We start from the raw sequence: 19498 nt of genomic DNA on the forward strand, positions 1-19498 counted from the left end.
TACAAGCACAATATGAGACTGTAGAGCTGCAATTTATGACCGTTTCTTAGCTTTTTACATTCACTGCTGAAAGGAGCCAGGCCCCATTAAACACTGGCTAACAGACGTCGCTAGTTATCGAACACCAAAAATCCCGAATGCGGAGAGGGCGCTCTAATGCTAGGCCCAAATTTAATAAGAAAGAAAGAATATATAACCTTCTCAAACTCGTTAATTGGGCCATGCTCTCTGCAAATATGATAACTTCGTTGTCTGCAAGGTTTGCCAGAAAATGGCTTGAGAAATGGTAATATTCTTCATTTGGCGCCAACATATATCTGGACGTAAAGGAAGGTTTACAATGTGTCTGATATCTTTTAATATGTGTGCCCAGGCCATCATGTCTAAAACTATGGCCAGGCACGGTCATGACAGCAAACCCCATCGTGGAACCCGAGCGAAGGACGCTAAGCATAAATCCGGCTTGCCGGTACGCACATCATCGCATACCATGACCTCCAAGGCGGCGGATGTCAAGCCCACGGCGACCAACACCACTGAAAACGTCCGTAAAGACACAGGCCTGGAAAATGGCGCTGGCAAGACCCCCGATGAACCTGTAGCATCACCGGCCGCTAGGACGTCAACAAGAGGCGAGCGTAATGGGCGGAGCGATACCGGGGAGCCATTCAAGCTGTGCACAGCTCTACCATCAGCGATAAGTCATCCAACTTCCACGGCAGTCTCAAATGAGCATTCGCCGTCGAAGGTTAGCTTTTACTAGCGTTTATTTCCATCACATAAGCGACTACTAAGTGCGGCTTGGTGAAGCTGCTATTGCTAACAGTCTGCGTTTTGTGGCTTCAACGTTAAACCTCGCACGTTGATTTTATTGGCGCATTATTTCCGCACGCCAAAACAAAGGTCTAAATAAAGATGTAACCCGTGCTACGTTCTACCCTTGATGATTTAGTGTGGAAATTCTTCCTCAGGTGTCTTCGAACAATCAATACTGGACATCTGGAAAACCTCCTCTTATAGTTGCGTGATTTCTTATACGATTTCTTATCGTATGAGCATTTCTTATCGTTTAAATTATAGTGCGGTACTGCAGGATAAATGAAAGCGAGCCCGAAAAATAGAGACCATAAAAATAAGCATATTGAAGCATGTACAAGCATGAACACACTGAGATGGCACTTTTGAAGACGTTATTTTAGGGCTCTCGCAGCACCGCGCATTAATGCTTCCCATAGTTTATAGCCATACACGCTGCCATCACACAGCTTGGCAGGCACCTGTCACGATGACAATGAAGCAGCTGCGATCCCTACACTGACTTCCCCAGTTATTTCTTTAATTTTGACCCCTGCTGTACAACCATCCAGCTGAGTGGTTAGAACACTAAGTTTTCTTTCTTTCAGGATGGACTATCCTGTGTATAATCAATGGGCCCAGCATGCAATTTTGCTCAACTTTCGCTGTCTTACAACCTTAGGGATAAGAGGTGGTCAAAAGGTGAATAACTTGGCTCAAACACCCTGTCTCAAAGCGGCCGTGGACATTATTTAAGAGAAAAGTGAGATTGTTCGTACAGCTCAATGTGGCGACGACGCATGATCAGTGTAAAAAAAAAACCTTCGTTTTCGGTTAAATCCATCCCTCCGTGAACCAGTGCCGTACCCAGAAACATGTTTCGCAGTCGATGATCAAAATAAAATTGGGTGAAGGTCGAACGAAGGAGCGGAGGGATGCAGCTCTTAGAAAACTTAGGGGGACTTTCTGACAAACTTCACTGTAGCAGGGGCCTGAGCATTCCTCGCTGTATGCGAGTACCTTTTGAGGATGCACTCCTGGTCCTGGTCGCGATATAAGAGGGCACAATCAGATGGTACCTTCATGCAAAAGCGACAAGGTTAAAAAATTTGGTAGAGGGAGTACTTTCCATTTACAGATGGTAGTACAAGGTCTTCCACACTTCAGGTGAATACGGATACTTTGGCCGCGCAAGCGTCAGGGCCGTACATCACAGGAGGTACCCGCAGAAGCTTAGGGCGCTGTTGCTTCGCCTATATGCACCGTACTGGCCTTTCGTAGAGCGCGCCATGGCTCCAGTTGTGACCACTGAGAATGGATGAACAGCAGTATATATTGCACAAGCCAACACGAAATGACGTACTGATGATGAAAACCTATCAATGGCGCCATAAAAAGAAGAAAAAGTGATGGGATAAAGATATAAAAGCTGTTGTGGCAGTTTTTGGCGAGCTTTGTGGATAACTGGGCCTGGATATTCACTTTTACGAGTCATTATACACTTCGCGCGCGCGCGCGCGCACACACACACACACACACACACACATTGGCATCATATAATTTGCATAATTTATATTTGAAAAAAAAAATCTATGTGAGCACAAATCGTCTCCGCTAAGTCACTCGAGTCAAATGGGGACGTAAGGACCACATTAGGCCTGTTGTTCATTTTTCTCGTTGATCCACGTTTTTGCAGCGGGATGGAGCCATCAATAAATTCCTTCGTTGCTACGACTTTAAGGATTTTCTGTACCATGTTGCTCGCATCTCGTTTAGAGCGTGTAAAAGTTTATTTTAAGCTCCCAAATCATAGCTGTGCGGATGGCGCATATGAGACACGTACTCACTGACGCTTTTCAACTCTCCTTCACAGAACGACAACTCTCCTTCACAGAACGAAAAGCAGTCCCCCTATCTCGGCCCCGGAAAGGAACTGCTGCTAGATGCCAAGAAGCAGAAATCTCCTTCGGACGTTTTCCAATCATTGGCAAACCTCGAGATTGTGAGTAGGATCAGTCACTTGCTGCTGCAGTGAAAGAGAACTAATAAGTAATCACAATTGGTTCACAGGAAGGGAAAGACGCACTATCTGTAACACTTGTTTCTGTGGACACCTGAACCGCGCGGAAAAAAGGAAGGAAGTTGGGAGCGCATGTGGAAAAAGAGAAAGAGGAGCCGTAGTGAAGGGCTATGGTATTATGTCGACCACTTGGGGATCTTCAACGTGCGCTGACATCGCACAGCACACGGACGCCGCTTCGTTTCGCCTCCATCGAAACGCAGCCGCCAGCGGTGGAGATCGAACCTGGGTACTCCGGCATAGTAGTCGGGCGTCTTACCGCTGCATCACCGCAGCGGGGCAAAAAGAAGAAAGTTGTCATGCTCGCAGTTCAGTTGACGGAGAGCGTCCGCCCGAGAAAGTCGGCGCCGAATGTTTATCATGTCAGCGATCGCTAATTTATCATGTCAGCCACAATGACCCCAATAATGAAATGGGTCAGAGCACACCGCAGGCGCCGCAGATCCTAATGGTGTAGCGGTGAGCTCACTTAATCGCGAACGCTCTGGCCGAGGACTTTTCTCGGCCTAGCGCTTGTCGCTGGGTCCGAGAAAGTTCTACACGATGAGTACAAGGCCGGTGGTGATAGCGCGCCTAGCAGACACCTTAACATGATGTCGGAGCCATCGGCCAACGCTCAGTACCGCTCGACGCCATGCGTTCGAGCGGTTATGGTAACCCTACTGGCCGCGGTACAGACGTTTAGGATACCGTAAAATGGGGTTACTTTGTGACAGATTTCATACGTTTTCATTCTCTCGCTGAACAATTATCAACATAAAGACGAACTAATAGTGGCATAACGCTGCTAAAGCCTTCCCTCACACGACGGTATGTTCTACAAATCCGCATCTTTAATACAAACGGCAATATTCAGGTAGAGTCCCTAGAAGTATTTGCTAGTCTGCCGTCCGAGCGGGGTTCCCTATGGAACCGGTTGGCCGCTTCCCGGATGAAAGCGCAGGGGGCGCTGTACGCATTCGGAGCGTGGTCGCGTTGTGTACGTGGTGCTGTGGCGGTTGTGCCGTACTGCGAATCTGCGCCGCGCTGATCGGTTGGTGCCGTGACAAGGCTCGTGCACCATGTGCACTTTTTTTCGCTCGCGAGCCGGAATGCGCGCAAATTAGCTAGCATGTGTGCAAGTGTGCCTTTTTTATGGATATGTGATCGCGTCATGTCCAGAAAACGGGGTAAGCGTGATAGCACGTGTTTCTTGCCCGGATGCAAGACCGGATAGCGCTCGTGCAAGGTGAAATGTTCTCACTTCAGGACACCGAAAGACGCAGGGAAGAGGCAAGAGTGGGAGCGCAACATCAAGCGCGGCTGCAAAGGCAATAACATTGTTTATTGTCTCAGCTAGGGCATAAAGGAATATGCAAAACGAAAATTAAAAGGCGTAATAAATGAAAGAAAATAGACTGGCTGTGTTCTAATAAAATTCAAGAGAGAACGATGATAAGGCCTTTGCCTGCAAGCAATGTACGAAGATGGGTTGCTCGGTGAAAGGCCCACTGCCGTCAGGTGCCGATATTGTCGGCTTCAGTTGCGGGCAAACCCACAAGTGGTGAATATCTTCCTCATTATTTTGTGAGTTGCAGACAGGAAATCCTGGACGTTGTTATAAATATCGGTATATATAAATATCGGATGATCCGGATAGGGGTTGCCCTCACATTACTGTAACATAGTGTCGACGTTTGTGAGCGACACTTCAAACCCTGCTTTATTGAGCGAAGTTTTAAGACAGGTAAAGGTAATTGAGATTCCACGGGATGTTACGCAACTCACGAAGGATGCCATCTCAACGCTGTTTCCTGACACTCCAAAATACTTGTTGAAACCCCTGCCTCTCAAGAGAAAGGAGCGCAACTTGTACGAGCAAAAACAGTCAGCAGGGAGACCTGCAGAGAAAGAAAAAAAGTGCACTGATCCTGAAGCATCAGTGGAGCCAGTTGAAGAATACAGCGTGGTGGATCGTGTGACGTGAGCCTGCTCCAGGAATGCAGAAAGCTGCATGCCACCGCCACTGGGGACAAATGTCGATCTTTCTGATGTTGAACACTGAACATTCGCATAGTGCCACTCAAGCGAGGACGAATCTCCGGAGGCAATTGCCATCGGCGAGTTCTGTTCCATCGCAGTGGTGAAGCTGCCATGAATGCTGCTCTGTGCATTCGAGGAAACAAAGTCAAGGAGATAGCTGTAAAGCCGACAGAAGAGGTAATTAATCTTATTCAGGACATTGCGAAACTCAGCTTGTGTCCTGGCAGCGGATTGAAGCCTATTACCAAGACCTTTCCCACCTACAATGGGCGTTGCTTAATTTGCGACGAACTGTACCATTATTTCTGATGCAACATGCATATAGCCTGCAAATACTTGCGAAAGTTAACTCAGAACACCCTGTCAAGAAGAAGAAAAAATTAAGAAACAGACTTCTATGTCTCAAGCAGTTTGTCGTACGAAGGACAAGGTGGCAAAGCCGGTAAAAGCTCTCGGTGAAATGAAAAATGAAAATGAACACCTTCAAGGACAGAATTTGAAAGAAGTGTTAGTGCCCTTCCTCTCAACTAACAGCTGGCCGTTAAAATATGTTTTAGAGGTTGCAAAACGGAAGTCAACAAAAGTGATGGCATATTCTGATGAGTGGCTACTAGGCTTCCTAAGTACCAAAGAATGCCCATCAGCAGTTTGCCTGAAGCGCGGTGCGATTTGAAGGGCTCGGGTTCCCATCTTGCGTGCTTTAATTGTGCATGCATCCGAAAGTTTCTAGTTCTACATACGTGTTATAGCTTAGCTAAACGTCCGAAGAAGTTAAGATGAAACTATAGCGTGAATGAAAACGCCGGCGACAGCGCTTTGTTGCTCGCACACATGGCCCTTGGAGCCTAGAATGTGCGTCTAGTATAGTTTTCCATGCAAGCGCAATTGTTTGCACAAAATCCTCAGAAGCCTTCATTACAATACGGCATGGCGGTAGCTTCAGCAGGATAATAGGGTATAAAAAGCAGCTTCGTTTCTACATCGGCTGAGGGGCATGCGCGCAAAACTTCGCTCACGAAAAAAAAAAAAAAAAAGTCGCATCCGTGGTTATGCCAACAACTCGGCTGCGAATTCAATATTACGACTAAACTGAAATCAAAGACTAAAGAGCGGCATCGCATGTATACATACAAGGCACCTGACAATGAGCATGCAGCGAATGCATTTCGAAGCGCACGGGCGCGCGCGTCGTCTGCTCCGTCAGCAGTGGCGCACTCCGGTTCACCGCAGCGCCACCGCGGCGATCATTCAGCGGCAGCCCCCGCCGCGGCCGGCGGACGACAGACTAGCAATATTTCTAGGGACCCTAATTCAGGTTAAAAGCTGTCACAAAGTTGCCCCGCCGTGTGGGGCAACTTTGTGACAACGTTGGTTTTGGCTGAATATGATTGGGAAAAAAAGGGCTGACATAAAGTGTGCGTGTGTTTTTTTTTTGCGCTAAGTCTGAAGCTGAAAACCATCGATCTAGCCCGCCTAAAAGTTCTTTTAAACCATAAAGTTACCACATCAAAAGTTTATTTGCGTTGTCTACAATTGGTTTCTGCTCCGGCATCGTTACAATTGTATTACACATGATTGATACATGTCCGATCCTCAATCAAGATCTTTTACTTCAAAGATGCCTCGCTTGCCTACTGACCTAGGGGATTCAATTGTGTACAAAATTTCTTATTTTGAGTACAAAATAGCGTCTTCGTGGTCCGGCAATCTCCAATTCTTTTTGGTCCACTCCATAGTGCTGACGATGTACCCCTCAGGTTTGACTTCCGTCACTCTTCCCGGGAAAAGTTGTCCTTCGAAGTTTACTACGACAAAATCGTCCCCCTTGAAGGTGCTTTCTCCGGAAACAGTACCGCGGACCCTCGGGACGTTGCTAGTATTTGGAACCACGGAAGTGGTCATAGAGTTCCTTACACTACCTAGAGGGAAAGCTGAGGGCGCTGCACTTGAGCCACCATGGGCGCGGTAAGAATCATGGGCCCGTGTGCTACTTGTTGCGGGACAGTCGATTTTCTCGGGTACGTGGAGTGGCGTTTCTGCGATGTTTCTTTTTCGTCATCATCATCATCTGAAGGTGCGTACATATACCGCGAAAACCGTAGTAGCGAAGGCGCAAAAGCATACGTCGCCAATAAATGGTTTCTGTTTCCCGAAATGCCACTAAAAACTTCCTTAAGTGATTGCACAACGATAAATATTTTCAAAACATTTTTTTTTTATTTCAAAGTTTGCCTATAAGTACGAAATATTGGTATTTGTGCTGCTCAAAGCTAAGCCAATAGGAGAAAGAGCCATCGCTTATATTGGATAAATCTCACACTGACATGCTGTTTCTCTCTCTCTTTGTAATTTATAGTCACAATATTCAATCTTAGGACATTATTTACTGTAGAACAACGTTTATCTTTGCATTAGTTTTGGCCAAAAGTTGTAGTTCTGCACTCGGTAGCTCTCCGGCCCATGATGCTTTGAGCGCCCATGGTGGCTGAACTGGCCGTCTGGAAATTCCATGTAAACTCCCATAGACGGCAGCACAGCTTTCCCTCTAGGTAAGAGTAAGAAACTCTATGGAAGTGGTAGGAGTGTCCGTTTCCGATAGGTTGTCAAAACTTCCTGAGAGTACCTCGGAATCACTTGCAGCTCCTTCCGACCACTTTTTGTTGTCTTCATGCTGACGATCTGAAGACGATTCGCTGTCACTGCTTTCTTCTGCGCGGTCGTCCTCAAGAGAAGACCTCTTTCTAGGTCGTCTAGCTCTGATACCGGAGGAAGAGCTGCCCTTCTTTCCGGTTGTCGCTTTTCCCGTCCTGTTGGCTTCTTTGTTGGCGTGTCACAAAGTTACCCCGTGAAGTATCAACATTTCAGTTTCCTTTCCACAACCTTATACAAACGTGACTTGATTAAATTTATATTACAGTTTATTTTAGCCTAGATATTAGCAATCAGAAGTACATAGCTGTTTTCACTGGTTTCCTCATGCGGACGGGTCGAGCACACAAAGTTTACGGTGCTTCAACAGATGGGCGCTAAAACACGATTCAACCTGTCGGCGTCTGGGTGGCTCCGGAGCGCGGGAACTTCCGACTTCGACCGGCTGCCGGTAGGTGGCACGGCATGTCCCTTGAGAATTTGAAAGTAGCGACACTCTCCCCCGCGCCGCGCTTTCCTCCTCGATTCTCCTCGCTCGGCGGCGGCGAGCGCTGCGCACGACACGCTTTTTCCCCTTGACGCCCGCCGGCCGGCCGCAGCAGTGAGTGAAGCGCGAGCTTTTGGGCCAGGTCTGCGCTTCAGGAGTGCACCAATTTTTTGAAAAATTGCGAGAAAAGCATTGAGAATGCCGAAAGTAAAGTTCATGAATTGATTGGTTTCTTCTTAGAACTGTTTGAATGGGGAATACTGATAAAGCTTTCAGGCGAGTTCTGTGCTACAGACACTTTTTAAGTCTCATGATAAGGTTTTACTTTGTGCACTTAATCTAGTACTGCCTCTGACTTTGTGTTTGTTTTTTTTAGAGCGTGAAATCAGTCACCGCGGTAAAACTTCGGAAAACGATCCAGGCTAGTGCTTTGAACTTCAAGATCAGAGAAGGTCAAAGCAGGACTTAGTCTACTTCGCTGCTGTCAAGCTATCCCTCTAAGCATAGTATATGTCAAGTGATCAACCATGAGATTGGATTACTGGTTAATTGCACATGTATTTCGATCAATTACTGAGCCAAATTAATTGATATTTAGTAAACTGCAATTAAAATCTAAATTTTAGCTGCAACATCGAACCGAATACCGCTAGAAAGCTTAGGCCAAGTGTAATGGCACTGTGCTAGTTAGCGATCCGCGATAATCTGCGTTAATTAGTTAATTTTGTATAAAACCAAATTTTGAGCTGTTCCTTGCTGCTTCGAGGCAAGGAACAGGTTTGCCACAGCAGTCTTCATATGATGCTGATGGAGAAATTAAATAATTTTATGAGTACGCGGCCCCTCACTGACTTCGCGTGTGGTTAAAAGACAGCAGGGTACACTGGGAGAAGTGGGGGGCCCTATTGCCGACACACTGAAGTTCTGGGGCAAGCATGCTGTGGTCTCATGCGCTACGTAAAAGAGCTTGATTTCATTGAACGCAACAATCAAATAAAAAAATGACAAGGTGCACATAGGTCTTCAACGTGCAGAAATGAGAAAGCATATAACTGCCAATTCATTAACTATCGCTATCCTATCTATCACTATATCTACTAATGCCAGAGACCTATCGTAACTGTCACTATCCGCAACGAGCACTATCACCTCACTATCCGGGCCTATTACTATAATTTACTATTATTATCCGTAACAGTCACCATCATTACCTATCACTATTCATAACCATCACTATTTAATCTGATGCCGCCCCATGACCCATTGATATACTTCAATTTTCATTGACTTACGTTGTCAGTCATATCTCGGTTATCTCATGATATCTGACGAGACAACTGTACATTGACTTTTAATTTTTATACGTTCTTGTTTTCTCATAAATGGAGGTGGGAAAAGAGCAAGCCACAGAAATAACTGACTACTATTAGAGCGAGGTTCATGTCTCTGTCGAGGAGGCTTCCTTTACTTCAGGACAGGTCGGTGAGAGAAAATTGATGGAACTGCGTTTGGCCTGCTTTTTTTTTCGAGTTCGTGTAATATTGGCGGCTCAAACTGGTCTTCAGTGAAATTTAGCTAGAACATAGAGCGATGAGTTAATCACTCAGGCTAGGTGAAAAAAAAATCTTCTTGCATACAGTTGAAATGATATATGTTACAGTGTTAAGAATTATTGCTCGCAAAATGTTCCTTTATTTTTACATCATAACTATAATCATTATTGATTGTTTAAGTTTCGTGAATACAGAAAATTGATGCAATGATTCCGGCTGATTTGACATCGATGGAATAACTTTTCTCGCAATAAATGAATACGCGGAATCGCGGTTTTAGAGCTCCAGCTTTCAAAGCGAAGGTAACCTGCCAACGCCTAGTAGTCATGGTCAAAGTGAAGCGTGTGTGATCATATGAACACCTCCTGCACATTGGCCGTATCCCTGATAAAACGAACGCATATTTTTTAACCCACGCGTGCGTCGAAGCGTGGCAACACATTCAAGAATTGAAAAAAAAAAAAAAAAAAAAAATGTCGTACGACCTAACTAGTGCAAATTACCCGCAATACCTCGGGTTTACTTGCCAGAGAGTTTTTCAGGGCCAGCATTCATTGCTCCCGAGTAACCGACGCACACTACAAGTACAAGCTGGAAAGGCTAGCTCCTCTACAATCCCGAATTTTGATTTTTAGTGAACGAGGCCAGGGATCCTAACATAATCGCGACAAATGCAATCGAGAGACTGTAATTTTCCAGTTATCTCTGACAGCAAAAAGCAGATTATAGCGCCCTGTTTCTGACTGTACAGAAGTCGAAGCGTGTTAAATGATGGAGCCTTGGAGCCTCGCAGAATAATCAGGATGCTGCAGAGGACAACCTTATTTTTATACAATGAACATGCTGCCGCCGCAAAAGTATTGAGGAGCAAGCAGGAATAAAAAACGCAGCGTCAGGTGACGCGTTATTACGGGGAGTGAGAAAGGCACCCGACGTCGCAAACAACTCTGTTCTTTCTAGGAATAAACGTATTTCGACTAATCTTGTGACTCCATTGACTCGTGCGCAAGCCGTCACGCTTGCCTTGAGATATCATAAATACCGCACAACCATCTTTAGGCCGCTTGCTGCAGTTGTACGCGCAACAGCACGGCATAGAGCTTGCACGCTGCAATAAAAGCACAGCTATCTAGCCACCATAGCACAGCGCGCAATATTCGCTCGCCGAGACTAGGGGAAAAATGGCGCGATGGAAAAAGAACACACAAGGAAAACGCCGGACGCGCGTCGGTTTCCAAGGGCAACGGCAGGGAGACCAATCGTCGCTCAGGAAATCGGGCGGAGAACCGGCCTTCAGCGAAGGGGCGCGCAAGGGGCGAGGAGGAGGCGAGGAGGTAGCGCGGCGGCGGCAAAGTTCAATCGTTGGCGTAACTTTCAAAGTATCAAGGGGTTTTAGGCGAGCTTAGAGTTACTGTGTATGCTACCAAAGGTAGCATATACAGTAACTCTAGGCAAGCTTGTTGAGTGGCTCGTAGCTTTTCGGCGGCGCCTGGTCGTGGCGCGAGATGTAAAATACAGAAAACCGAGCGCGTGTCACAAGGTTACCACTGCAGTCACAAAGTAACCTCATTTTACAGTATGTAAATGTCAAAGCGAGTGTTAGGAATAACGAGCGCAAAAGATGGCGTCATTGCGGACAAATTATAGCTCGAACCTGACGCACTAGAAGACTAACGATGATCAAAAATTCTGATCACGATCTTCTATTCAGCCGTATTAGTATGTTGATTTCTGCCTGTCGAGATAGCACTGTTGGCTATGAGTGATGCCGAAATGAAGGGCTCCAGTGAAATTTCGACTTCCTGTACGACATTGAATATCAGAGTGCTAGATGAGCTCAGTAATTTTTCACTCTTTCTGATATTTATAAATTCTAGAAACTGAAATACAGGCATAAGCCCTATAGAATATTTGGTCCTTGCCTAAGAATAGCAAGCAAAGTTCACGAGAAATCACTCACCATTGTACAAACGCACAATAGGAGCTTCTGACCTTAAAACAACGTACACTAAGTGCGCGTGATGATGACATCAAGGAAGTTGAGAGTAACCGACTTAACATTTTAAAAGGAGAATTATCTTGGTTAAACCTCACACATGAACGTAAATGGTTTGAGAAAACGGAACCCTCGCCGACTTTCTAAGCAGCAGAAAAATTATATGCTGCATTTCAAGCAGTGAGACTTTCGACTGTAGCAAGCAAAATTCTAAATACTGCGCATGTGCGGGCGTTCAACTGCACAACCAAACTTAAAGAATCTTGTTAAACTCAACTACCCTGCACGAGGCTGGCGCGAAGTGCTGCAGTCTTTTTCCCCATCAGCAAGACCTCCACTGGCGCTTGTTGGTTTCTGCACAAATGAACTGGAGACATAGACGGGGTAACGGATATAAGGTACAAAAGTGAAAGCGTTAGTGGTGATTAGTGCATAAGTTATAAGTAAGAGTCATGTAATTTTGTGGGGCTTCCAATGATTACTTGGTGCTCCCAATAACGGTTGACTCTCCACGCGTTGAGGTTACCATAATTTCTTGAGTTCGATCGCCACATTATGAACAAGATTACGTTGTCCATCATGAGAGTACAAGCGTTGTCAGCGACGCAGGGAAGAAATGTCAAAACGCCTTTACTGCCAACTCTCGTCGCCGTTCAATAAGGCTGAGTGGACTTGCACAAATGCATCAGTTAGCACTCACTCGTATATCATCTCGCATACTGCTGTCCAGTGCATACTTCCTGGTTGTATCCGCGTGCAAACAGACTTGGGCATTTCAATAAAGGCTCAAGGCAAAGGCATACACGTGCTGACTGCCTCAATGTTCTTCAAATAGAGCTTTTCTGGAGACAATTGTGAAATGTCCATTACGATATTGCTTTTGAAGTCTGTCCTGCGTTCACATCGGGTAGCTATGACTGCTGTAAAAGGCGATTGGGCTCACAATCTCACTCAGTTCACGTAAAAAATCACATACAAGTAGCATATAATTGCATAAAGTCTCATAGTTTCTTGTACATTATCATAAATTATGTAAGATATTTTATGATAATGATGTGCACCGTAAGAGAGTCTATGCGATTAGATGAAATTTTATGAGGTTACTGCCCCGTAAAGCTTTTGGTTTTTCAGTAGGGGAGGTTTTTTTTCAATAGACCATAATAATGCTAGCATTGAGATTTCCTGACATATATATTGTGGCTGTCTAATGTTACGATATGCAAGAGAATTGCACTTGTAGGAAACTTGCTGTTAAAGATACGCTTGCCCAAATTTCATGGGTACGTAACGACATTCACGTGTCCTAGGCAATTGTAAGCTCTGAACTGCGTTTTTCTCTCGTATTTCAGAGTGTATAACTATGACTCGCACAAAGACCAATAATTTACGTTTTTGCACTCCATATTGAAAGCATGAATATCAAATTTGTCATGTTGATGCCCTCACTTCACCTAGGTGGCCAAATGTGTTCCTGTGGCTATCCCTAGAAACCTGTAGATTGCAGCCACCCATTTAATGCTTGAAAGGAATAGCAACGAAGCATAAAATGTTACCGCGCTGGAAACTATATAGGAATGTTCCATTTCGAGGATAAATGATTGTTTTATGACATACGCAGCCCTGCATCTTGCGTGCTTTTTTTTTTACTTGCAGCGATTTCGCAGCGAAGCTATGCCCTCAACGGTGAAAAGAATAGATCAGATAATAACAATTGAAACAGTGCATATTCTAATCTGGAAAGGCATCAACGCTAAATTTAGCGTTTCCTATGCTTTATTCTGTATCTTAAATACAGAATAAAGTGTAGGAAACCAATAGACGGCTAGGTATAGAATGCAATAACTAAGATTCATAAACCTAACACTATACCAACAAAAAGAAATTAAACCGGCCTTTAAAAACAGTATGGTATATAAAGGAAGAAATAAAAAGAAATGTCCTCAAAAGAAACATAGTAACAATCAAGGCTAAAGAAGCAACCATGGAGTAACTAGACAAGGAATATTGGTTACGATAAAGCATGGTTTATGTACAGTTGAAGTTATAGATGATGTCATCGAGTTAATGTACGTAAATGTACAGGCGATGTAGACAATGAAATAGCAGAAGAAGACTCAGAAAACGTCAGTTTTCACATTGTGCAACTATGAATTATAAATACGGAGCAATAGAATCCCGTCTGTACGGTACGTGCCAAAAAGGCAATGATTGAGACAGGATAAATATGACGTCCCAACAAGGTGGTGGCAGAGAGGAAATGAAACAACTTTCGCATAAAATTTGCAAAGAACCCTTTTAATTAGCTCTATACCATAGCAGGCTCAAAAACAGAGAACACAGATATTCAAAATGTGAAGAACAACACAGAAGAAATAGTGGCTCTTAGGAAATAAGACATGCTTGAGTCACCTTGTCGGACAGAAACATCAGAATCAACTCTAGCAGCAAAGCAACAAGAAAACCTCACACAATCTCATCAAATCGCATAGACTCTCATATGGTGCACATCATTATCACAAAATATATCCCATATTTTATGATAATGTGCAAGAAACTATAGATCTTATGCAATTATATGCTACTTGTACGTGATTTCTTATGTGAATTGTGTGAGAGTGCATGGGAAAATGTGAGGTTATTGCCTCATACAATTTTTTCAGTAGTGTAGGCAGTATGAGAACAGCGTGTAGAGGCTGTCACAGAATGACCTACCAGTGCGAGGCCAACTCTGACGACATCGCTTATACCGAAGGAGAGATATGCGACAAAGGGGATAATCTAAGAACTACCTTAACATATGGGACGACTGTATGTACAAACTTCTTATACACAGTTCCCCGCACACACTCATTTTATGTTGATATTTATTGCATTCCTTACAGTCGGGACAGAGTCCTGATGGTTATGAATATAAAGCGTGAAATAATCGAAGATAAACAATGCAAATTGTCGAATTATTCAGTTAATTAGCCACAAATAAATGTATGTTTAGCAATAATAAAATGAACAAATTTTCAAATCAGCCTGCCAGCGCGAACATTAAATTGTAACGAATCCGACAGATACGAACCCTCACATTTACCTGGTAAAACGAAACTGTAAACGCCGCTACAGTACCAATTGTGTTTCCTTTTTCAAGGGATACTGGAACTACCAGGATTTAACAGCAAAATAGCTAGCAAAGGTTGAGCCAGACGTAGGAAAGGAATCAAAGCTAACGATGTACAAGACAATTTTGAGAATTGAGTACAAAAGAGAACCTAAACTGAATAACACCTTTTAGAAAGACAGAAAAATACAATTGAATTTCATTATATTAGGAGCATTAAACACCTGCAGGGGTATTTACCATACAGGAACCATGTATCGCTACTCTTTAGTGGACGGAGGATTTTCATTTCATTTAGAGTGATTAGTTATCACAAGAGAGAGGACGAAATGTAAACCCCGTAGCGAAGCACCAGACTTTGATCGTTATTTAAATCTTATGGGCTAGCACAAAAGGAAGAGAATAGTTACAGGAAAGCTTCGAAAAACGCGACAAAAAAAAACTAGATGACTGAAGCTAGTTACAGCTAAATGAACATGACAGAAAATATACTGCACTGATCATAAAAATAACAATATAATTTCGGTGCCCCTCGAAGTTATGCATGTTGCTGCAACGCGGGAGGCTAGGATTCTTCATCGGGTGCAGTGACGCCGAACAACACAGTGAACCGAAGACAACACAGCCGTTAAATGTCTTCTAGACAGCACATGTATTGTTAGCACATCACATTCGAAGAGAACATAGAAGGGACTGCAGGCCATCGAAAAGGTTGCAGCAAAAGTCACCAAATTAAAACTGCTAAGACGAACCTACAACACAATTAGAATTAAAGACAATGCATACCTAAAAGAGCAAGTGTGCAGGACGTGGGAAGGAATCTGTCTAAACATCACAGAGAACATTGAGAACTGAAAAGCAGAAACAAGTAGGAAAAATGACGCAAAAACTTTTGAACGCCCCTATTTGGCATATTGTCAAAAGGATAATTTTACGTATCTTTCCTGCTTTCATTCCCTGAATCCAGTTTCACGTTTGCCAAACATGTTTCGTTTTTTATTTCGCGGTAGCCAATACTCCCTATTATTAATTATATTTTCTTATCATACATATTGTGGTGATGGTGAAGTCCTGATCTCTCTACTTAAATTGACAAAAGATAAAAATTATAGATGAAAACCTTAATAACCCGGCTTACTGTTAAGAAGACAATTATTGCGCACTGTTTCATTCTCTTAGTAGGCCGCTTTTGTTTCTTGCGAATATCTCCATTCGAGTCCGTTTTTAACAGTAGCACAATGTCTGTTTTTTCTCCCCAGGTGAGAACACAGCCTCCGGTTAGCGACGACTCGATGAAAAACACAAGAATTAGCCCAAGGAAAGCCGCAGTGTTCGTCACGGGCTTAGGCGTCTACCTGTTCCTTTCCTTCGCGTACCTTCTCTTCACGGCCCATAACACCTACAAGAAACTCTACAGAATCTGCGACACTTCCGACTGCTACCGTCATGTAACTCTTCTCACTGAAAGCATCAACTGGACGCTAGATCCTTGCGATGATTTTCAGGCATTCGTATGCTCCGCATGGGAACCCTCGAAACAGTATGGCGACATGATTGCCTCCGTCATAGACGACCTACGGTTCGCGTGGTACGAGAAGTTTTGGGACACCCTTCAGAAGGGTTCAGTCAAGTTATCTGCCGGAAACAAGCCGCTAGCTATGTACGATATGTGCCGCAATAACTACCCTTATAACAAACCACAGATAAGGTTATTGCGCGCGCTTTTGGATGCGTCTCGGCTAGGATGGCCAGAACCACGCGAGGATTTGCAGCCACCGCTTGGCTTGCTCGTGAGACTTAGTTACTATTTGAACTGGCCATTCTGGATCACGGTGAATATGATGAAACCAACTCGCATGGGAAGGCATCGTCTTTTGGTGAGAAAAGGCATGGCTTTGCCCATTATGTGGAATCAGCATCGGTCGGTCTATCCATACTACATCAGCTACTGGAAACAGTTCCTTACCCTCTTCTATCCAGACAGTGCAACTCGACCAAACGTAAAAGAAGAAGACATCAACGAGATTCGCGACATTGAAGCAGACGTGCTAAGTACTCTGAATGACGCGAGCAAGTCCGCAGACAAAACTCCGGCAGCATTCTCCTTCAGCGAGATCGGTAGGCACGTACTCAATGCGTCTGTGACCGAATGGGTCAGAGATTTTCAGTACGGCACGCTACTTAGACCACAACTCACCGTTGAGGACTGGATTCTTACCAGTGACGTCATACACCTCGAAGCAGTCTGCAATCTCATGGAAAAGTACAGCAAGCGACAACTCAACGCACATATAGCGTGGATGGTTGTGCAGCAGTTTGCTCTTTGTGCTGACTACTCCTTCCTCGTGGGATACACCGGCAGCAAGGAGACAGCCGAACAATTCCTTCCGGCGTTCTGTGGTTTTCACGTAGAAGGTTCCTTCAAGGTCCTTATATCCGCTCTCGCCTATTTCTCACGCTTTACGCCACAAGACCGAGAGACCATCGACAACGGTTTCAGGAGCCTTGTCCTGGCAGCCGTGGATAAAGTAAACAGCTCTAGTTGGATGACTGAGGAGGCCAAGCTACAAGCTATTAGGAAGCTGTCATCCCTTAATATGTCGTTTTGGCCTCAAGAATCTCTCCTTAATAACAACGAGCTGCAAAGGCTTTTCGCCGATTTTCCTATGAAAGAATCGTCCTTTGCGCATTTCTGGGTCAGTGCACACACTGCTTTACTCAGGGTGAACAGAACGCCGGATTACAACGAGGCTTTGATGCTTTTGGACAATTACTTTCCTCACTACGCCGGATATGATGACTTCACCAACTACATAGAGCTGGCGATGGCCGTTGCTTCCCCTCCAGCATTCTACAGCAATGGTACCAATGCGATGCTGTATGGCGGCCTCTTCTTCGTCATGGCCATGCAGATGGTCAATGCTATAGATTACACAAGCGTAAGGTGGACATACAATGAGACCGTGAACGATGACTTCCTCATGTCAGCAGATGTAATGGGAAGATATAGCGCCATGACCATGTGCCAGCATGGCGAGAAAAACGAGAGCATCTTTCCTGAGGTTCCTGCCGTGGAGGTGGCCTACACTGCCCTCAAGAAATCGCATCGCGGAATGTTGGACGAGCCTCTGCTGCTGGACGAGCAGCTGCCGGAAGACAAAGTCTTTTTCATGACCCTCTGCTACCTGATGTGCTCTCGTCCCGGCTACCAAAGCCCCATCGAGGCAGACTGCAACAAGGTTGTGCGAAATTCTGGAACATTTGCACAGGTATACAGCTGTCCGAAAGGAGCCAAGATGAACCCAGAGAGGAAGTGTTCATTCTTCACTTAAGCTACGCATTGATCAATTTAATCATTATTCAGTTTGTACGCCACGCCTATCACCTGGTGAAACTGATCATCATGTACATACGTTATCGAACGAAGGTCAGCCCTTACCTTGCCGATTGTGATTTTACAGGGGGCATTTTATTCCGCGCTGGAGATGAAGGGACTGCTGATAAGAGTTCAATCGTGGTCATTTTTGACGCTGCCTTGTTTTTAACGTTCACTTAGCGCTCTCTAGATTTTTCTGCTTTTCCTCCCATTTTTCTACAAGATCTGTATATGATATTTCTGCATTCATCTGAGTGTCGTGAAGCATTGTCTTTGGCCGATCGGCTAGTTGTTCATTGAGAAAATTCTGATTCCGCTGAAAGATTACCTCAGAGCCTTGTGAAAGGGGGTTTTTACTGTGCTTTAACAGGGATAATAGCCCTGTCGAAGTTTCACGGCGAGCCACACAAGAACACAGCCAGTCTCAGTCTCCACAAGCGAGCACGAGCAGCGCAGCGGCACTTCGTCGTCCTTATCCTCGTCTTCGTGATATTCTCACCTACTTAATCCTCGTCTTCGTATATCCTCGTGTAGTTCACTACACTTGGAATGTAAAATCATTTGACAATCTGTTTCGCTTACATTACTGTCTCGTAATGATGGTCGCCAGACTTATGCATAACCACGACTAAATATTGAGCAGCTTTGTTACTGCGAAGGACATGTGCTAGTTTCAGTGCTCACGTTTTATTTTATGATTTATTCTGTAGTGTGTCTAGGTTGTGTTAATAGCTTGTTCCATGCACACATTGAACTGTGGGAATTAGGCAAAAGTCGATTTGCATTTAATGACTCCCAAGCTTGTTTTGACCATGCATAGTCGCTTTTGCCGTTCCATAGTGTTGAAAGCTGATAGGTTTGCGAGCAATGTGTCGATTGCCAAGTGCGACCAAAGGTGAATAGAAAAATACAGAACAATGATAAGTGGAAAAGCTTGAGTATTATAGTGGTTATTTCCTTTCAATATTGTGGTAGTCTTGTTGTCCTCTGACGGTCTGGCAAAGGATGCTTATACGCACATGACTCGTAGCAAGGTCCAACACTAGGACTGCTAATGCAGCAATATATAAATGCGTTCATGCGCCAAACGAAATCATGGACACCAGCACCTCGTTTACGAGCCTTTTTCGCTACTAGACACGTTTCGTGATTTAGTTTGTATACTCAATAAAGAGCACGTGTGCTTAATTTAGTATTTATTTTCTCTTTGTTAGATAAGTTATTGTTTTAGGCATAATATTTATTCAGTGGTATAACTATGTCCAAAAGAAGTGAAGTTGCAGGGAGCGATTTATGTGTCGATAAAAAATTATTTCGATTCTCGTGGATATACCACGTACCCATGCTCCCAGCCCTATTCAGTTTAATGAGAATACAGAAAACTGCGATCCAGGACGCGCTGACGCTGATAAAAGTTTGAGCAGAACGGTT

At 44.4% G+C, this 19498-nt stretch overlaps 1 protein-coding gene across 1 annotated transcript; it reads left to right on the top strand.

The window, feature by feature from the left end:
* Positions 1-490: 490 nt before the first annotated feature.
* On the top strand, positions 491-18023 carry LOC146176881 (neprilysin-like). Its single transcript, XM_084581415.1, has 4 exons — positions 491-598; positions 2669-2797; positions 15951-16139; positions 16608-18023. The coding sequence occupies exons 1-4, from the start codon at positions 491-493 to the stop codon at positions 18021-18023; spliced, it is 1842 nt and encodes a 613-aa protein (XP_084437541.1).
* The last annotated feature ends 1475 nt before the right edge of the window (positions 18024-19498 follow it).

This window comes from Amblyomma maculatum, chromosome 10 (assembly GCF_055883805.1).
Source record: "Amblyomma maculatum isolate TAMU_Amacu chromosome 10, ASM5588380v1, whole genome shotgun sequence".
NCBI lineage: Eukaryota > Metazoa > Arthropoda > Arachnida > Ixodida > Ixodidae > Amblyomma > Amblyomma maculatum.

What these genes read in the sequence shown, in the direction of transcription:
- LOC146176881 (XM_084581415.1), top strand. Translation starts at nt 491, where the DNA reads ATGACCTCCAAGGCGGCGGATGTCAAGCCCACGGCGACCAACACCACT. An exon ending in GCAAGACCCCCGATGAACCT is followed by an intron (nt 599 to 2,668) that starts GTAGCATCACCG and finishes TCTCCTTCACAG; the next exon opens with AACGACAACTCTCCTTCACA. An exon ending in CATTGGCAAACCTCGAGATT is followed by an intron (nt 2,798 to 15,950) that starts GTGAGTAGGATC and finishes TTTTCTCCCCAG; the next exon opens with GTGAGAACACAGCCTCCGGT.